This window comes from Dermacentor silvarum, chromosome 10 (assembly GCF_013339745.2).
Source record: "Dermacentor silvarum isolate Dsil-2018 chromosome 10, BIME_Dsil_1.4, whole genome shotgun sequence".
NCBI lineage: Eukaryota > Metazoa > Arthropoda > Arachnida > Ixodida > Ixodidae > Dermacentor > Dermacentor silvarum.
This window is the reverse complement of record NC_051163.1, coordinates 98,127,385-98,147,759: the sequence shown is the minus strand read 5'-3', so window position 1 is coordinate 98,147,759 and position 20,375 is coordinate 98,127,385. Positions and strand designations below refer to the sequence as shown.

At 45.3% G+C, this 20,375-nt stretch overlaps 1 protein-coding gene and 3 non-coding genes across 4 annotated transcripts in view; all 4 read left to right on the top strand.

Moving 5' to 3' along the window:
- The window catches only part of LOC125941074 (uncharacterized), a 28,724-nt gene that overhangs the window by 6,078 nt on the left and 2,271 nt on the right, over positions 1 to 20,375 (top strand). Inside the window, exon 4 of the mRNA XM_049658000.1 lies at positions 9,300 to 9,628. Coding sequence (XP_049513957.1) covers positions 9,300 to 9,628 — 329 coding nt within the window. The remainder of the gene's footprint in view (positions 1 to 9,299; positions 9,629 to 20,375) is intronic.
- Positions 2,124 to 2,197, top strand: Trnan-guu (transfer RNA asparagine (anticodon GUU)). The gene has a single exon. It is a non-coding gene; the product is annotated as a tRNA-Asn (tRNA).
- Positions 18,260 to 18,333, top strand: Trnan-guu (transfer RNA asparagine (anticodon GUU)). Its single transcript has one exon. It is a non-coding gene; the product is annotated as a tRNA-Asn (tRNA).
- Trnan-guu (transfer RNA asparagine (anticodon GUU)) lies at positions 19,922 to 19,995 on the top strand. The gene has a single exon. It is a non-coding gene; the product is annotated as a tRNA-Asn (tRNA).

Here is a 20,375-nt window from a genome sequence, read left to right as displayed (position 1 = left end):
AAATATATTTCTAATTATTCAAACTAGTTACGTCAACGCACACAGACAGTGTAAACCAAGATGCATAAGGAACATAAATAATTACGAGTGCACAAATCCTGGCAAGAAAAACATTCAAACAATAGTTATAAACAACGGGAAAACAGAATACTGAAACCGAAATGTCGCGTAAAGTTTGTTTAAAACGGTTAGTATCATTTATGGAAGCAACAGTGGCGGGAAGGTGATTCCAATCATCAGATGTCCGTGGGATGAATGAGTGTAAGAAGGAGTCGGATCTACAAGATGGAATACCAACTTTATGTTGGTGATCGAGCCGGGAAGATATGTAATGTGGTGCCGAAAGAAGCTCGTTTCGTAACACAGGGTGATGATATATCTTATGAAAAAGAGAGAGCCGCAAATGTTTACGCTGTGATGCTAAGGGTGCTAACTGTAGGTTAGATTTCATTGTGGTGATGCTGGCGGTTCTGTTATAATTGGAGAATATGAATCTTGTGGAATTGTTCTGCACCATTTCTACTGAATATGTTAAGTTACTCTGACTAGGATCCCAAACTGAGGCGGCGTATTCAAGTTTAGGCCGGATAAGTGTTTTGTAGAGCATAAGTTTGAGAGACTGCGGCGCACGTGAAAAATTGCGTCGCAGATAACCTAACGATCTGTTAGTGTTGCTTATTACGTGCGCAATATGCGTCTTCCAGGTAAGGTCAGATGAGACGTGAACACCAAGGTATTTATAAGATGATACACAATCCAGTGGGGTGTTATTGATGTGATAGGCTGGTAGGGTGTTGTTACGTCGGGATACTCGCATTGACTTGCATTTGCTTATGTTTAATTCCATGCGCCATGTATTGCACCATGAACTGATAGCATTAAGATCAGATTGAAGAATGGCTGTATCATGGTTACTAGTTACTTCTCGAAATATCACGCAGTCGTCAGCAAAGAGATGAATATGAGATGTAATACAAGAAGGTAAGTCGTTAATATAGATAAGAAATAGTAGCGGTCCAAGGACAGAGCCTTGTGGCACGCCCGAGGAAACCACATTAGAGGGAGAGTCAACGCTGTTGGCAGAAACGAACTGAGAACGACTCGAAAGGAAACACTCAAGCCAAGTAAGTAACTGGGGATCAAGGTTAAGTTTATGCAATTTATACATTAGTAAATTATGACATACCTTATCAAATGCTTTAGAAAAATCTAGAAAAACACAGTCCGCAAGAGAAGAACGATCAATAATGGCATGAAGCTGATGTGTAAACGATATTAGCTGTGTTTCGCATGAATAGGTTTTGCGAAAGCCATGTTGAGAGTGCGTGAAGAAGGAATTAGATTCGAGAAAGTTAGCAAGATTGGAAAATAAGATATGTTCATAATAAGAAGTTTGCATGGAATACTAGTGAGCGAAATGGGACGACAGTTAAGTGGAGGCTGCCTACTGCCTGTTTTATGAAGTGGAATCACCTTTCCGATCTTCCATTCCGCAGGAATAGAACCCGTGTCAAGTGACTGTTGAAAGATTTTCGCTAATATAATAGCACTATACTCGCTCGTGCTCTTCAAAAACTTCGGGCTAACCGCGTCACAACCAGGAGAAGAAGAAAGTTTCAATTTATTAATCAGATGTTCTACGCCACACGGGTCTACTATAATCGGACACATTGAAATTGAATAATGGCAGTGTGTAAGTGGTGGCGAAACACTTGTCACTGATGAAAAATTAGAAACAAAAACATCGTTAAGCACAGATGCGCACTGATCAGAGGGTATGATGTCTCCCGCGTTATCCACCAGGCTAATAACGTTATCGTCCCTCGGATTTATGACGCGCCAGAACTTTTTAGTGTCAGTTGCGAGCATGGATGGGAGAGTGATTTCCAAAAAATGCTGTTGACTCAAGGTCGATAATTGTTCAAAGTCTTCGGCCCGGACCGGGTAGGGGTTAGTTTAGAAATAACTGGGCCGGGCTCGGACGGGCCAGCGCATGGCGCTTGCGGGCTCGGGCGCCGGCCCGGGTAGTTTGCAATAAACAGTAGATGTCCCCAGGATCGGTCTTTGTGAAATACTTTGGCGGTAATGTTACGCCACTTTTTCACGGCGGCCTCAAGCGTGCAGCCTCCGTGGCGCAATCGGCTAGCGCGTTCGGCTGTTAACCGAAAGGTTGGAGGTTCGAGCCCTCCCGGGGGCGGCTGCTTTTTTTGTACTTTTTACCGTCCGATAATCGTTTTTTTTATACAACGCGCCGCCATTATGTAAAATTGGCGCCTTATTGCGTCTAACCGGGATCGGCCGCCATGCTGGAACTGATAGCAATGGCGGCTGCACCGGAACTTTGCTGTGCAAACGACTGCATAATGGCACCGTCTCCACTTTCTTATGAGGAAGAGTTTGTGGTGTTTTGCAGCGTAACCCGCCATGGTGGCATCGTAGTTATGGCGCTGCGCTGCTGAGCGCGAGGTCGCGGGATCAAATCCCGGCCGCGGCGGCCCCATTTCTATGGAGGCGACATGCAATAACGCCCGTGTCCCGTGCATTGGGGGCACGTTAAAGATGCCCTGGTGTTCAAAATTAATCCGGAGTGCACCACTACGGCGTGACTCACAGTCAAGTCACTGGTTTTGCACTTAAATCCCCAGAATTAATTAATTAATTCACTTGTGCAACGTAATAATGAAGCTGAATATCGTTGCTTCTGGCGAAATCTGTCTCACAAATACTGTTGCTTACAGAATGTATCAGGAATGTTGCTAGCTGCTTGCGGAACTAGCTCTGCTAAGGCTGTCAGCGACTGCTCCCATTAACCAGTGCTACTTTCCAAGTGCGGTAAAGTGGGAAGTCTTATACAATACATACAAGCGAGGACGTTGGTCACTACAGGCTATGCATGCGCTATACATCCCACCTCGCCCACAAGGCTCACCATTCACAATCCAGTTCTATACTGCGGGAGAACTTGAGGAAATGGCAAAACACATCCATCCTAAATATGAATTGTCCTTGCTGGAACAACGTCCCTCGCGCTTATGTGCAGGACAATTCTGTGTTTGAGTTCATCTATTCAAGTTATGTATCAACTTCAGGACACTCTAGCAAATAATTGTGATTATGAAGCGAAGCAAAGTGTAGTTTATTTTCCTTCTTCGAATGGAAGGAGCCGGGGCAGAAGGCTGACTAGCCTGATGGGGCCACAGCTCCCACTTCGTTTGGTACAGTGCTAAAGTGCATACAACATAACTTGTAATAATACACTGCAGCAGCAGGTACATGAAGTGAATATTGTATGTAGGTAATATGTTATACAGACTAATAAAATCGAGCCCCTCGGTTCCCATTCCCATTCTTCTCTCGTATTTCATTACGAGGGTCTCGAATCTGGCAGCCTTGATATCATTAGGTAGCATGCGAGGGTTTATTAGCCACATGCCTGCTCTCCCAAGATCACGTGTATCGTGACGCCATCGGGCTAAAAAGGATGTTCCACATCCGCCCACCATGGTTCTGAGTGGCGCTGGCTAACACTCCTAGGGCTAGATATAGTAAACATAAATACCCAAGTTAGTGGACGAATTGATGTCCGTCGCTGTAGCAGAATTGGTAGTGCAACGCACGCGTTATGCGGAGGTTGCGGGTTTGGCTTCCGCCGGCGACAAGTTATCTTTTCGTCCACTTTCATTTCCCTTTTCTTCATTATTTTCTACATTCCAATTTCAACTACACTTAATTTCCCCGATGCTTTCCTTGGCTTCGTTGTCTGTTGGCTTTCTGTGGTTATGACTAATAAAATCGAGCCCCTTGGTTCCCATTCTTCTTACAGAGAGACCAAGGTGCACATATACATTGCAAGAAGGAAGCTTCATTACTGTATACGTTTAAATAAAAGAACAAAATTTGAAAATCAATAATCGTAACAGTCAACACGAACTGCACTGTGTTTGTAAAAGTGACACCCTACTATAAAAAGAGCACATACACACTAAAAAAAAAAAACATAATGAACTATAAAACTAAGTAACAGGCCAATCAAAGGCTAAGAAATGCTGTTAAACTTACTTTTCGAAAGTGATCGCGGAGGGAGCAAGGTCAACATCGTCCGAAAATCTGTTAAGAGCTGTGATTACTTGACAGTTTAGATTTTGTGTACCGTAGTATGTTCTTGTAAAAAGAACAGGTATTGTTCTGGAACGTGAGGGATATCTTTTGCTTATTTCAGTGGCGCTAGAAACATGTAGTGATCCGTTGTGGTTAATATGTTTCATTAGACGAAATGAGTAAACTTGGTCTGCTCTGAGAAACACGTATTCAGTAAACAAGGATTGAGTACAAAAGTCCCGTGGTCGCCCAAAATAACCCTCAATTGCTCGCAAGGATTGCTTTTGGAAAATTTATAGCTTATGATGGGAGGTGTGGTGGTCCCCCACACGAGACTGCAATACGACAATTTAGCATTAATAAAAGGCATAATATATTGATATGTTTAACCACAAAGGCAATAGCTGGGTGAGCTTGATTATACAACCAACACTTTTACATAAATGCGGCAAGAGGCTAGAGATTCTGCAAGACAGATTCTCTTGTAACTGGACACCAAGAAATTTTTCTTGTTACTTGTGTTATCTTTGCATCGAAACATTAGCGCTAATTGGCCGAAATATTATGTACTTCGTTCTGGACAAATTCAAACTGAACTTATTATATTCCAGCCATGACAGCAAATAGCCAAAGTATGTTTTTACCACGTATTAGGCTTCACTATGAGAGTTCGCTGTAAATAACACGTTGGTGTCGTCTGCATGCATACATAATTACATCCGAAGCATTTCGAATATTAGTAATGCCATTATTTTATTTTACAAACTCTAACGATCCTAAAGTTGAGACTTGTGGGACTCCCTACATTACTCGCAGCCGTTAAGGTGGGGGTCCCACTCCGGCGGCACGAGCCCCCCGTTTTCAGTACTTTTGGAGTAACCGTGGCGGCTCTTCTACTCGAGATATAAAGTTGTGGTATATACTATAAAAAGCCTAATTCTTGTAGATTCCAACTATATATAATATTAGGAAATTGATTAATGTGATTTAGAAGTAAATGTTCAAGAACAAGCATGAGATACATGGTTTTTGCGAACTGTGTCTCAGTTGTGACCATATTTAGAAGAAACTACCGCACTTACTGCATTGCGGCTTGCTCTGTAGCTTTAGGACATATTTATCTAGTTCCTAGACGTAGCAAAATAATTTTGAATTTTTACTTTTTAGATAATTTGCTTTTGAACATTGCCAAATATCGCGATCTTCTGTTGTAAACAGCCCGGCAACTACATGCTCAAGGAAGCTAAATATTGGATAAAGTAGAGTTCAAGGAATTTTCATTTAGGACGCAAAATTTCATCCATGTACCTTCATTAGTTTCAAACCGCCGATTCGTAGCTTTAGTACTTTCCCGCAAAAGTGAGAAAAAATAAAACCAGAATTCTAAATATTGCTTAATTTCGGCCGGAATATTAGGAGAACTAAATAAGTTACAGGAATGGAATTTTGCGTCCTAAATGGAAAATTTTTGAACTCTACTTTATCCAAAATTTAGCTTCCTTGAGCATGTAGTTGCCGGGCTGTTTACAACAGAAGATCGCGATATTTGGCAATTTTCAAAAGCAAATTATCTAAAAAGTAAAAATTCAAAATTATTTTGCTACGTCTAGGAACTAGATAAATATGTCCTAAAGCTACAGAGCAAGCCGCAATGCAGTAGGTGCGGTAGTTTCTTCTAAATATGGTCACAACTGAGACACAGTTCTCAAAAACCATGTATCTCATGCTTGTTCTTGAATATTTATTTCTAAATCACATCAATCAATTTCTTTATATTATATATAGTTGGAATCTACAAGAATTAAGCTTTTTGTAGTATATACCACAACTTTATATTTTAAGTAGAAGAGCCGCCACGGTTACTCCAAAAGTACTGAAAACGGGGGGCTCGTGCCGCCGGAGTGGGACCGCCCCCTTAAGAGGAGACGTTGTTTACTCTTGAATATTGTTGTCTATTTGGTAAATAGGTCGCTAGTCGATCCAATGCCCCGGAGCCCGTTATTGACCAGCTTACTTCGAAATATGTCTTGCTGTACACAATCAAATGCTTTCCGGAAGTCTAAGAACAAACGAAGAATATACTTTCTCTATTCAATATTATCAATAATTCTGTCTTTAATAGCAAGCAGCAGGTGCTCGTTCCGTCGATTTGCTTTTTAGAAAACCATACTGAGAGAGAGAGATATGACATTATACTTACTGTAGGATTTTCCTAATCTGCAGTTAATCATCCCATCAGCCACTTTAGTCCACACGGACAGTACAGAGATCGGTCGGTAAGTTGATATTTCAGTTCGGTCGCCACCATTATACAGGGTGTTTTCTTTTTTAAACAATACAGCTTTTTGTATATAAAGAAGGCTATAAGGGCAGCGCACGTGGCGTTCTTGCAGAGGAGTTCCTAGTCAACGCGGACATACTTTGCCGTTAAGAACGTGAGCATCAAAAGACTAATAAAAATAGTAATGAACGTTTTTATTAGTGCCATAGGGGCAGTTGTCTTGCGTCGTTCCATTTCATTCTGCTTTGTCTGGCTGATGTGCCCGTGGAGTGGCGTGATTGAAATCGAGATGTTCACTGCTTCAGTAATAGCTGCATCAGAACCATCGCGGCGGAAATAACTGTAATTATTAAAGGAAATATCGCGTCAGTCGTGGTGTCAACATTGTAAACGCGACTTGTTTTTGCCAATTCTGTTCAGCGGAAGCAAAGAAAACACAACTGACTTTGAGCTTAGGGTGAATGAAACCGTATGATCGATGTGTCTTCATTTCATTTTAATGTATTACTACAGATGATTATTTTGCTGAAAGCATGTTTGACGGGGCGTGCGACGTGCCGCGTTCTGGAAGAGAAATAATATTTTCTTTTTCACGTAATGAACTCGTCGCCAGGGGTTCATGGAGAACAAACGTGTCTCACATGGGCTCCCGCTTTTCGTGCCTCCCAGCCTGGAACAAGGCCAGTGACGAATCCAAGTTTTGTACCGGTGCAACTGGCAAGACGAGCGAAATCGGCGGACACTAACCAATTTCGGGTAAGTGCACCTTATTTCAAGATGTCAAGACGACCGCACACCCGCCCGGTTAAGCCTAACGCCAAAGCAGCTCCCGCAATCCTATCGGAAAAAACGCTGTCGCGGTGCGCGCCACTTAGGGAGCCTACATGCAAGCGCTGTTGCATGTATAGGCTCCCTAGCGCCACTTGAGCACGAGCGCTCGCCCACGCCGCGCCGAAGAGCCCCTACGATGAGCCGAAACGCAGCTGCAGCAAGCGAAATTTCAAAGAACCAAAAAGAAGAAGAAGCAAATGCAATGCAAACGGACCGGTTGGAAGAAAACACCGGAGAACATATCTGGAACTATGACAACGGCTATGTCAGCTGGTATACCCCTCAGGTAAACGGCAATTGCGTCACGAGCGCCAGTTTCTCCCCTGGTGCTTGGTAGGCCATGCTTCTGAGAAAAAGAAGAAGAAAAAAAAGCCTCCTGTTATGGCAACGGTATTGCTGACGTGCGAGGGGGAGACAGCCATCCCGCTTGTCTGCAATGCGCTCGACGGGTGTGCAATTTTCTGGGCAGATGCAAGAGGAAACTAGCACGAGTTCCGTTTGCTGCTACAGTCTGCATTGTTCTAACAGCTGTGATTCGCAGCGTCTTTGTTTTTGTAAGGATCATTTTCTTTTGCGTGTGTGGTTCATGTATTGAATAAACGCCAGCAGCGCATCTGTGTTTGCTAACTTTTTACCCTATTCTATACAATACGTGAGCGCCCGGCTACTGTGTTTCGGCAGGACAATAACAGGAAGTGAAATGTGCTTTATTTTGCAATTTTATTAGCAACTTTTGTAGAGCAAGACATACAATACACAAAAGAATGTTGCAGGCCTGAGTGTCTCGCATCTCCAGTACAAACTGTACATTCTATAGGCGCATATCCACAAAGCTTTCTTACAATTTCTCAATATCAAAAGTAAGGTTTTTTTTTGCTTTAGATGAGACAATCCTACCAACGGAAATCGTTTGTCGCAACAGTTACCAGTGATTACTCATGCAAAAAATTATAATTACGCGAGACCGGTCGAAAGGCTGAAGACAGCACATTTCGCAGACAGAAACACAGACGTGGTGAAGTTTTCCGTGCTGGAGCTGTGCATGGTCTGGGGAAAAAAAATGAAAGTAACAAGTTTTATGCTTACACACAACGCAATTGCAGGAACAAATTTCAGCACTCTTTCCGCAAAACAGTACTTTCAATTCATGTACGTCAACTCTTCTTATATTTTGTTGTGGAATTTATGCTAAAAGTATGACACAATAGTTTAACAATCCAAATTATTATTTTAACTTCTACTATATGTAAGTAACAGGTTTGTTAATGCTGCTTTCTCAACAGCTGTCTTAAAACACTGATCAATTTCTCACAGCTAAATTAGCTTGATCCCTGAATTTATTATTCACTTGTCGTTAAGGCACTGACGGATTAGTTTGTTCAACCTTTTTGTATACTCCTTGTCTATTCCTAGTTCTGCAGAATGCGTATTACGGGAAGACGATCATCTAAAAGTTGTAAGCCACTGGTCAACGGTCTATGAGCATTTCCTACTTTAGAAGAATTTGTTTAGCACAGGGGGAGAAATACTTCGCGGGAACACCGAAGTGCGTGGCTCGCTAAGCGCCGACGTAAGCAGCTTCGTATGCATTGCGCCCAAACGCGACTTGACACGAAGGTAAATTCGCGCGTTCTGAACAAAACCTGCTCGTCTACTTAGTTCTCAGTTAACAACCGCGAATAGTCGCACATCGCAGATGAATATTCGATAAAGAAGAACAGAAGAGCAGGCGCTTTTTTTTTTTTGGCGACACACAACATATCGCTGCGTAATGCTGACGTCGCACACGGCGCCGTAGCAGCCAACGCGAAGAAAACAGGGCTTGTAGTGCTGTCTGCACTAGCGCAGCGCTCCTTCAATTGGTTTCCGCACCTTGTGAAGATCTATAGGCGACTTGCAATACCTAACCGCGCGTTGACTTGCTGCAGACCATATCGCAAGTCAGTGCAGTACTGCCGCACCTGCGGCAACACGGGACACCGTCAAGACGTCTGTCCGAGACCAATCCCGGATTTCTGCCACAAATGCGGCAACACCGGACAACCACAAAACCACGATTGCAAACCGACCTGCAAGCTCTGCGGAGAAGGGCACGAAACTGCAAGTACAGAGTGCAACAAGAGACTGAAGGCAAGCCCGCCACCCTGTACAATATACGGCAACAGCGCCACAACAGGCTCCATGAAAGAGACAACCGTTGGAGCTCCAGCAGTGAAGAGTTCCCGCAGCTGGGCACCTCGGCCACCAGCTCGAGCAGTAACAGTGCTGGTAGCTCCCCAAGGCGCAGCAGGTTCAAGTCAATACTCGCGCTCCCGCTCGGTCAAGCGCGCGAGCTACGCCGACGTGGCAAGTGGCTCGAGCGACTCGAGTGGTACGAGCAGCTTGGACTCCTCGTCAGTGGAAGCCGCAGCCATACGAGTGCGGAAGACCCATGTGCTGCAATCTTTAACATCACCGTAATTTTGGCAGCTCGAAGGAACGTTGTCGCCCGTCATCAGGCGGCCTCGATTGAATTTCAATACATTGACAAGTCGCTTGACCCCACCTGTGGAACTTGCACCACGGGTGCGCCAGCCACAACACACCACTTGCTATGGACATGTCCTGGCCTATCCTCACTGCGAAGAATCTGCCTTGCTGGGCTGCAGAGCTCAGTCGTCACACTCAATGACTGGATCCTTCCTAGAGGGACCCCGCAACACCGCAAAGCTATATATGACAGCTTGCTCACCTACCTTATAAGAAGCGAAACCATTAACTTAATCTAGGCAGCCTCACCGGAAGAACCACTGGGGTTGCCTTTTCATACATGTACAATTTTCTATTTTTTATGATTTAATAAACGTATTTCTCTCTCGCTTGCCGCGAAGAAGGCACTCTTCAATTAGCGCTATCTTCCCGGGGCCACCGAGTGGAGGTCGCGCCAGCAGCTCGTCCCTGACGACCTCACGGGCGTAGTTCCTCCAGTCGGCGATGGCGTGCTCCGATAGAGGGCGCTCAGGAGGACACGGTAAGTAGTAATGAAGAATGTCCCTTAGGGGAACCTCTGACTAGCAGCATCGGTAACAACAGAAAAACAAGAACGCAAAGAGATCGCTGTGTAACAGGTTCAATTAAACATGCAGGGTGGTAGAAGAAAGGAAAAGTGGTTAGAGATTGAGGAGCAGTTAAATAGAGTACAAATAGGTGTGTATGCTGTTATTGAAACGCACCTTAGAGACTTAGAAGAACCACCGGTGATTGATAATTATGTTTGGGAAGGGTGCAACCGAACCAAACTGGAAAGAAAGCGAGGGAGAGTCAGAATGCTCATACATCAGGGAGCCAAATGGGAAAGAGTCAATTCAAAGTGTCAAGAGCATCTTTGGCTATCAGGTACAGTCAGTGGAAGGAAAACTTGGGTATATGGACAGGGAAAAATTGATAAGAAAAGAATCAAGAATTAGTGGAATGCCTAAGCGCGGATATTAAGAGTTTCCGGAATGAGGGTGAAATTATCCTGTTGGGTGACATGAGTGCACACATACAGGTTCTAGACGGTTATACCGACAACAACGGGAGGTTAATGCTAGATCTCTGTGTGCAACGTACCCTCGTTATTGTGAATACGGGACCTAAATGTGATGGCCAGATCACATGGGAAGGCGGAAATAGACAATCGGCCATCGATTACTGTCTGATGACAGAAGGAATTTATTATAACTTGAAAGAAATGGTCATTGACGAGGAAGGGGATAGCAGCATAGGGAGTGACCACAAACGCATCAAGTTGAAAATAAGATATGTAGTTGGGAAAGAGAGCAAGGAACGAAGAATGACCAGTCCAGATTTGAATGATGAACAAATAGCAAATATAGTCACAAAAGTCCAGAAAGAACTTGACAAATGGCCAAGCAATAAGGAGTGGGAATATAGTGAGCTGGTAAGTGTAATGGCGAGAGAAATGAGGAAAGAGAAGCAACATGCTTGTTGGAAATGAAAATGGAAGCCGAAAAGCTGGTGGGAACAGGGATATACGGGGAGGCGATCGATGAACGAAAGAAAGCATCACGAGAACACAGACAGGCAAAAAATGCACAATTGCCGCAGGATGAAATAGACAGAAAATGGGAAATATACCGCGGGGGAAAAAAACCATGGTTCAAATATTAGTTCAAGCAAAGATTAAAGGTGAAAAGTGAACGTTGTCAGAAATTCGTGAGAAAAAGAAGGCCGCGCCTAGAATATTTTGGAACCACATTAACTTATTGGGCAGGAAGTCGGGCACAGTACAGCAACATATCCTTGACGAAGATGGAAACGAACTGGAGCGGGACGCGTCATTAAAAACGTTCGAAAAATAATAGCCGATAATTTCAGGGCAATGGTGAGGTGGTCTCTGAGGAGAAAAAGAGAATGAACGAGAACCAGACGGAAAAGGAGTTGGTGCTGATCGAGTAATTTCAACTGGAAGGAAGCTGAAGAGAAAATTTTTAAACGCACAGCCACAGCAGTAAAACACGTTGTGGGGCTAGTTGGTGCATAGCTTTCAAAAGATGAAGCGCCATAAGGACGGCACACTAAGAAGGAATAAAGACAGGAAGCGCCTTGTCCTGTCTTTGTTCCTTCTTAGTGTGCCGTCCCTGTTGGTGCTTCATCTTTTGAAAACACAGCCACCGGTTTAGACGAGGTTCCCGTTAGGCTGATTGAGCTAGGACCAAAAAGTAAGGAGGCTCTGTTGAAAGCAGTAGAAAAATGCTTACAAGATAGGCGAATACCAGACAGTTGGCGACAAAGTAGAATGAAATTAACTTATAAAGGTAAGAGGGAAAAAGGTATATTCACTCAATAGACCGTTGACCATTACATCGGTAATATACAGGTTAGCAATGCAGGTCGATTAAATTGAAGTTGCAAGGCATGAGCAGAGAATAATGGCATATTGGGAGAACTGCGGAATGGTTTCAGAATCGGTAGGCGTCTGGATGACAACTTATTTGTCCTTACTCAGTGTATTGAAATATCCAGAGAAGAAAGGAGACCGCTATATGAGGCTTTTTTAGACATTACCGGAGCGTATGACAACGTAGACCGCAACATTTTGTGGAATATTCTGGAAGGAGAAGGTATAGGCAACTGACTGTGTACAGCTGTTGAAGAGATTTACTAAGAAAGTACCGTTTGCATTGAATGGGAAGGGTTGAGGAGCGAGGATAAAGTTGATATCAACAAGGGACTGAGACACTGTTGCCCTTTATCCCCGCTGCTGTTTATGATGTACATGGTAAGGATAGAGAGGGCGATAGAAGGAATCAATATCGGATTTAACCTCTCATATAAACAAGCCGGCACAATAGTTGAGCAGCAGGTTCCAGGTTTATTTTATGCGGACGACATTGTGCGGCTTGCTAACAAGCAAAGTGATATGCAACGCCTGGCTGATATCTGTGGAGAAGAATGTGAGGATTTAGGATTAAAATTTAGCGCTAAAAATCACTTTTTGTCTTATTAAATGAAAACAGTGAGCAGACAGTGTTGATACAGGGCCAAGAACTACCACGGGTAAAAGAATACAAATACCTGGGTGTATGGATAAACGAAAGCGATAGATATCTGGAGACACAGGAAAGAACAATAATAGGAAAAGGGAAGCGAAATGCGGCCTAAAGCGCTATGGGAATACAATAGGTACGAGGTGCTCCGGGGTATGTGGAAAGGTGTAATGGTTCCAGGGCTTACATTTACAAATGCGGTTGTTTGCTTGAAGTCAGGAGTGCACTCAGGACTCGATTGCAACCAAAGGTCAGTGGGACGCCTCGCATTGGGCGCTCACGGGAAGAGCTACTAATGAAGCTGTGCTGGGTGATATGGGCTGGACAATTTTTTAAGTAAGGGAGACTCAGAGTAAAATTGATTGTGAAGAACGACTGAGGAATATGGAAGAAAGTAGATGGGGTGCAAGAGGTGTTCAGGTATTTGTACAGGCAAAACATTGACTCACACTGGCAGTGGAAGCTAGGAAGCTTACCAGCAAATATGCGACCGGTACGGTCAGCAACACGGCAACAAAGAACGTCAAACGCAAAGTGAGAGAGGCTGAGACAATGCATGGGTGGCGGCAATGGAAAAGAAAGCTGCTATGACTAACTACCTCAAGAGAAAACACGAAATCAGGAAAGAAACAACTTATGAAAACTCAAAGGGAAGCTCCTTACTTTTAGAAGCCAGATCAGGATGCCTTAGAACGCGTAGTTATAATGCGAGGTACACCAAGGATGAAGACGCATGTGCTTGCTTCGGTAAAGCTAGAGAAACGGCTGAACATGTTTTATTAGAATGTGAAGAAATCTATCCAGCTGCACAGTCTAGGCTCCTCTGACCTTGAAGCCCTTGGGTTCAGGGATAGCAGGGGAAAGCAAACCTTGTCCGCTATAAAGATTAGTGAGAGGTGGTTGGAGGTTTGGTGGCAGAAAAGTAGGGAGACAACAAACAACGAGACGTACAGAAACAATGTTCCCAGTAACGGTTCAAAAAGTTTGATGCGTGGAATGCTGTGTATTTGTGTTTTCTCAAAAATAAAGGTAGAACATTAGGTAAAATAATAACAAGAGCTTGGTGGCGCAACCCACCACCCCGCTTTCAAAGGGGACGCTCATAGCATCCATTCATCCACCAGAGGAAACCAATCACCAGCCATCTCCTTCAACAGCCACACGTCTACGCTTTTGCTCAAGCAGTACGTGAGCCAAATCACTTGCCGTCTCGAGAGGTGGACATTCGGACGGCCGAGGCGGCCCGTGTTGGCGAAGTAACTTCCTTCGCCTCTCTACTCCCGCAGTGCAGTGGTAACAGTGGAGTGCCGTGGTAACTGCGAGAACTGCTTTCGGCACTTGTTGCACCGGAACACAGACCAACGTGCATTTATTTTTCGGCAAGAGCAACGCGGTGCTGAGCTGAGAGGCATTAACAATCTTGACCGCCGAAATATAACATGCACAACGCACTGTCATCGGTGATGTACTGAGCAACACTATCAAAAACAAAGCGCCGACTTTTGCTGGCTTATGCATACATCTTCTTAGGCTGTGATGGCCCCACAACACGGTTCATTGCCTGCATTGTGGCGACGTAGCGCACAGCAAATAATTATCGGCACGTCACTGTAGCTGCTTGCAAGGCGTCGGTGCGCCGTGGTGGACGACGATGCTGAGCAGCGCGTAGTGTTCTCCAACGACAACGTATCGCAGCTGTCATTTGAGATGGCTGCTCTGTCATTGGTGATGTATCGGAGCCGCAGTGACGCAAACACGGTCAGCGTCGAAAATCGCTCGCTTTTTTAGACCCATTGCGATTGCATTTCTTCATCACTGCACACCAAACTGTTCAAGCACCTTGAGGTGCACAACACACTCAAACACTACATACATGCGCACGGAGGCACCTTCCCTGGGGAAGCGATGACAAGCGATGAATTGTGTCGCTGGGCAGCACACTCTTCGTTGCAATTCATCGCTGAGGCTTCGCGCACGCTGATAAACTCGTACATTTTCACTGTGCTTTGTCACCGTACAGTCATTTTACCGCTGTTTCTTGGTTTGCACCCCTCCTGCAGTCCAAATAATTGATTGACAATTTTCTTGTCAGCTTCCTCCATTTTATGTCAACATTTCTCATGTACAAATAACTGAAAACTCTCCTTGCCCACCGCTTTTCTGCCATTTCTCTCAATCGCTCCTTAAGTTCTATCTTGCCGCTAGCTTCCCTGCCCCACCCACCATGGTTGCTCAGTGGCTATGGTGTTGGGCTGCTGAGCACGAGGCCGCGGGATCAAATCCCGGCCATGGCTGCCGCATTTCGATGGGGGCGAAATGTGAAAACATCGGTGTACTTAGATTTAGGTGCACGTTAAAGAACCCCAGGTGGTCCAAATTTGCGGAGTCCCCCACTACGGCGTGCCTCATAATCAGATCGTGGTTTTGGCACGTAAAACCCGATAATTTAATTTTAAATTTTAATAAATTTCCCAGCCCTCGAATGACGTCCATCCTATGTCACCCGGCCTGTACCCCCTGATTTGGTGTATTTCCGTGTGCTCCCAGAGCTAGTCTACCTACCCCTCGCTGCTTAATTTCCAACCTTGCTCGAACCTCAGATCTCTTGCACAGGACCGCATTGCCCGAAAGTCAAGCTAGGGACCATCACCCCTTTCGAAATCCCTCTCACCACTTCGTACCTATTGTAATTCCACAGTGCCCTATTTTTCATCACAGCTGCATCTCTGCTGCCTTTAGCCGTTACATATTTTTCATGTTCCGTTAGGTACTCAGCCCCATTGTTTATCCACACTCCAAGATATTTGTACTTATCCACTACCTCCAGCGTAACCTCCTGTATTCTATGCTCTCTCCCATGATTATCATTAAAAATCTGGACTGCCGATTTTTCTTTAATAAACTTCAAACCTAAGCTATCTCCCTCTTTACCACAGATGCCCAATAATTCCTGCAAGTCTTCCTTGCTGTCAGCCATAAATACAATGTCATCCGCGTACATCGGTTCTGGTAATGACTGTTTAATCCATTCTCCTTGCTTGAAAAAGGAAAGGTTGAAGCAAAGTCCGCTCCTCTCCAATTTTTTCTCCAATCCTTGTAAATACAGCATGAACAACAAAGGTGACAGATGGCACCCCTGCCTAAGCCCCTGCTGTATCTCTATAGGCTCAGATACCTTTTTTCCCCATTTTATAAGCCCCTTGTTACTTTTATAGATGTCTTTTAAAAGATTACTTACTCCACTTTCCACATCTAGAGTGCCCAGTATGTCCCAAAAATCTTTTTATTGCGATAGCAAATACATGGACACTTCAACCGGATTTCTGCCGTCAGCGTCGCCGTCGTCGTCGCCATCGCCGTGAGGTTCCGTATAAAGTCAAAGGGCGATAAAATCGTCGCCGCGCGCCGTATGCGCGAGTGAAAGCGCGCGGGGGACGCGCGCTATCACGGAGAGCGAACGCACGGCGGAAAGCAAGCGCGACCGTCGGTCGTGCGAAAGGCCGTGGGGGTATGGGAGGGAGGGAGGGAGGCGGGGCGACGCTGTGCTGCTTCACCAAATGTTTATCTTGCAACCGGGCGCAAGGGGAACTGGCCACTCAATCTCCCACGCGAAAGCAAGAAAGCGGGAAGGCAGCGCGGGAGGGAGGGGGGGCAGCTTCTCTTCTGCAAACAACTTCTCTGGACAACTCCTCTGCACGTTGCCCGGCGGTGGCGGTCGCCCGCACCGTCTCTTATTTCCACACGGCTCTGACCTTTGCATGCGCTGTGCATTCGCCGCTCAGTTTCCGTTGCAGCGATAGACCACGCGAGCCTTCGTTCGCTGCGGCGGCTGCGCTTGCTGCCAGCGTTTTGACAGCCGTTGTCTGCGGTCACTCAATGTGATCTATTCATGTTTGTTTGTGCGCGCTGACACCACGATTGTTAATTCAGTTAGTAAGAGAATGTGTCCAAGTTTATGCAGCCGATAAAACCACTATCCCTACTCCGAATAGCTCTCTACTAATGTGCTATCGCAATCGATGCTTCGCCTTTCGGGCGAAACTGCGGCATTTTTTTTTTTTGGATCACACTGTCATAGGCTCTCTTGATATCCACAAATGCGAGCCATAGAGGCCTGTGTTCCTTTTCTGCCATTTCAATACACTGCGTCAATGAGAACAGATTATCTTGTAACCTCCTTTGTTTCCGGAACCCATATTGTAGTTCCCCCAGACTTGCCGTGACTATTAACATTAAATGCGAGACTAGCACAGCACCGCCCCTGGCGACTGCTCACCGTATGAACTCGCTCGTGCGTGCGACCCACTTGAACGTATCCGCTTGTAAGTTTTCGCCTCACTGTCGCCACTCGCGGTCAAAAGTGCAAAATTTAATAATTCGCTCGATCTCCGTTTGCTATCAGAACTCAATAGTATTCAAAACCAAAAACAGATACTTTAAAAAATAAAATGCTTGTTACCTTATATGCTGTATTTTGACGTATTCGATTGAGGGAGAGTGTATGTGCAAGAATGCACCGCATGTGCCCTGTTCGCATTGGACGGAGGATAGAAAGATAATGCCCGGAAGAGGAGGCACGCCCTTGACGCGCCCGAGAAAGGCGTCGCAAGCGGCTCACGGCAAGTGTGCTGATAGACGGTGGGACAGTCGTGGTATTGCTAAATCGCGATAATACGTTGATAACAATACGCCGGGGTGGCACGTTTTGTTGCGCAGTCTTCTGTGCTTGAAGCGCGGAAGCACTGTGCCGCGCAGGGTGCGCTCATGTTGTCATACGCGGCTTTATCTCGACATTTCTTTTTGCCTGCTGTTTTTACGCGTTCCCTGCTATCGCCGTTCACTGACTGCCATCAAGCAAACTCGAGTAAAACTCTTGCGAACGAGGAACTCGGCGCATCCTGCATAGCACCCATGTGCCTTAAAGTTAAGAATAAAAAAGTTACTTAGTGAATCATTCCGATTAACCTACACGGGAATGCGATTGCCCGCAACAATTAACGCTTGTCTCTTCAGCATGAACATTCCGCATTGCCCTATACGCTGTATGCTACTTTTTTTTTTCGTAATTGTTCTAACAAAACAATGGCACGGTATAGTTAGACCTAGCCGTGAGTAAGAGCTCATGCAATTCAGATGTATAAACGAACCATTACTATTAGCAAACTAATCGCACTTCAAAAAGTACTCTCAGTGAGAGTGTACAACTACGAAAAACATTACAGTGCTCTCAATCAGCTAAGATGTACGGTACCATTGTTTCTTCATAACTTAGTTACCCAGAATCCCACCATAAAATTTACCCAAAATCCCACCATCAGGCCCATCGAAAGAGCCTCTGAAAAAGGCGCGCCCGTTGGATGAGGGAAACAGTGTGTGCAGAGATGAAACGTCGAAAGTCTCCCTTGCCTCTGTGAAACTGAACTAGCTTCAAGGTGGTAATGGAAGTCACGAAGTTGATTTCGCTAAATACTTGGAGGTAAGCTATTTTTCACTCTTTTACGCCGCAGAGACGCGTCCAGCCTCCGTGGCGCAATCGGCTAGCGCGTTCGGCTGTTAACCGAAAGGTTGGAGGTTCGAGCCCTCCCGGGGGCGGATGTGTTTTTTTTTTAATTTCTTGGCGAACATTCTCTACTGTGACAGTATCTGTGACAGCATGACCCTGTGCTACTGTCGCTGTGCTGTGCTACTGCCACTCTGCACTGGTACTGTGACAGTATTACAAAGTCGTAGCCACCTACGACTTTGTGCTCTCATGGTCGTGTCGTTAACTTGGTATGTACCAAAATTGGCACACTATGATAACAGTATATGACAAACATAAATGATATGTCATGACATGCGTGTCATGTAGGTCATGAAACAGCCGCCTACATCTTAGTGCTCTCATGGTCGTTTCGCTAACTTGGCAGGTACCGAATCTGACATATTATTACAGAAGTGTATGACTATCATAAGTGATAGGTCATGACATAAATGTCATGACATGCGATCATGTAAGTCATGACAATGACCTAGCGAAAAATATTTACACTCAACAACCACTGACCTGGGTTCGGACATGGGTACTAAGTGAAGGAAACCCTAAAGGATTCTGGTAGAAGTCACAGCTTTGAGCATGACTCAGCAAAAATGACAATGACTCAGCGAAAAGAGATTACCACTCAGAAACCACTGAAATGGGTGTGGACGTGGGTACTAAGTGAAGGAAACACTAAAGGATGGTGGTAGGGCATAGTCATGAGCATGACTCAGCAAAAGTGACGATGACTCAGCGAAAAAAGAATAACACTCAAAAACCACTGAAATGGGTTCGGACGTGGTACTAAGTGAAGGAAAAGTCATATTCACGAGCATGACTAAGCCTTTCGCATTAAGGTCTCTTAGGTGTAGCTAAAGGTACTCCCGAGGACTCATGACATGAATATCACGACATGCGTGTCATGTAGGTACCCAAAGAGCCGCCTACGTCTTGGTGCTCTCATGGTCGATTCGTTAACTTGGTTGGCTCCCCGCGCACTGCTTCGCATAACATCGATTCCCACAGGGCGTGGGATCTGCCGGCTTTTTTTACGTAATATGGTTTAGTTTTTACAACCGCCACCATTATGAGAAAGTGGCGCTGTCTAATACCTGGCTAGGACTTGGTCGTAGTGTTTGGATGTGCCGTTGGCTACTCCGGCGCTTGGCTACGGGAGAAGGGCTGCGCAGCGGGGTTTCGAGCACTTCTTTTGCGGTGGCTGTGTTGCTACATGCATTCTTGATTGCATGTGACAACACAGCTCGATTCTTTATCTTTCACAAACGTTTTCTCAAAAAGTATATTTGCAGCATTACACGGAGTGAAGCAAAACGTATCTGCATAAATACTGCTAGTGGCACAAATGAAATAACTACTACACATCGAAAAAGGCACAAGGATATGCACTTCTGTGTTTTAGCACTGCTTTTCGGCAATTGCCTTTCGCAGGCACTCACTGTAGCCTGTCACACTTCGGTCAACAACATGGCGGACGCTATAACGAGGGAAATAGTGCGTGCAAAGAATAAACGTCGAAAGTCTCCCTTGCATCTGGGAAACTGAACTAGCTTTAAGGTGGTAACAGGTGTCCCGAAGGTGACTTCCCCCAATTACTTAATGGTAAGCTATTTCTCACTATTTGACTCCCTACTCGATCGTCCAGCCTCCGTGGCGCAATCGGCTAGCGCGTTCGGCTGTTAACCGAAAGGTTGGAGGTTCGAGCCCTCCCGGGGGCGGTTGCTTTTCCTTTTCAATACGCTTTTGTTTTTACAGCCGCCACCGTTAGGAGAAAGTGGCACCGTCTAACAAACGGCTGTGCTCGGCCGCGGTGCTTGAATGTGTCGTTGGCTACTACGGCGTTTGTCTACGAGAGAAAGGCTGCGCATCGGCGTCTCCAGCACTTTTTTTTTGCAGTGGCTGTGTTGTCACATGCATTATTTTGCTGTGTATCGCTGCCTCTGTCCAGATCTGTGTCACAAATACTGTTGCTTAAGGATGATTGTAGCTTGCCGCAAGTGGACCTAGCTCTTGCGAAGGCTGCCGGCAAGTGCTCCGAGCGAGCGCCACTTTTCAAATGCGCCAGAGTCTGCAGTCTTGCAAAACACAGGCGAAAACA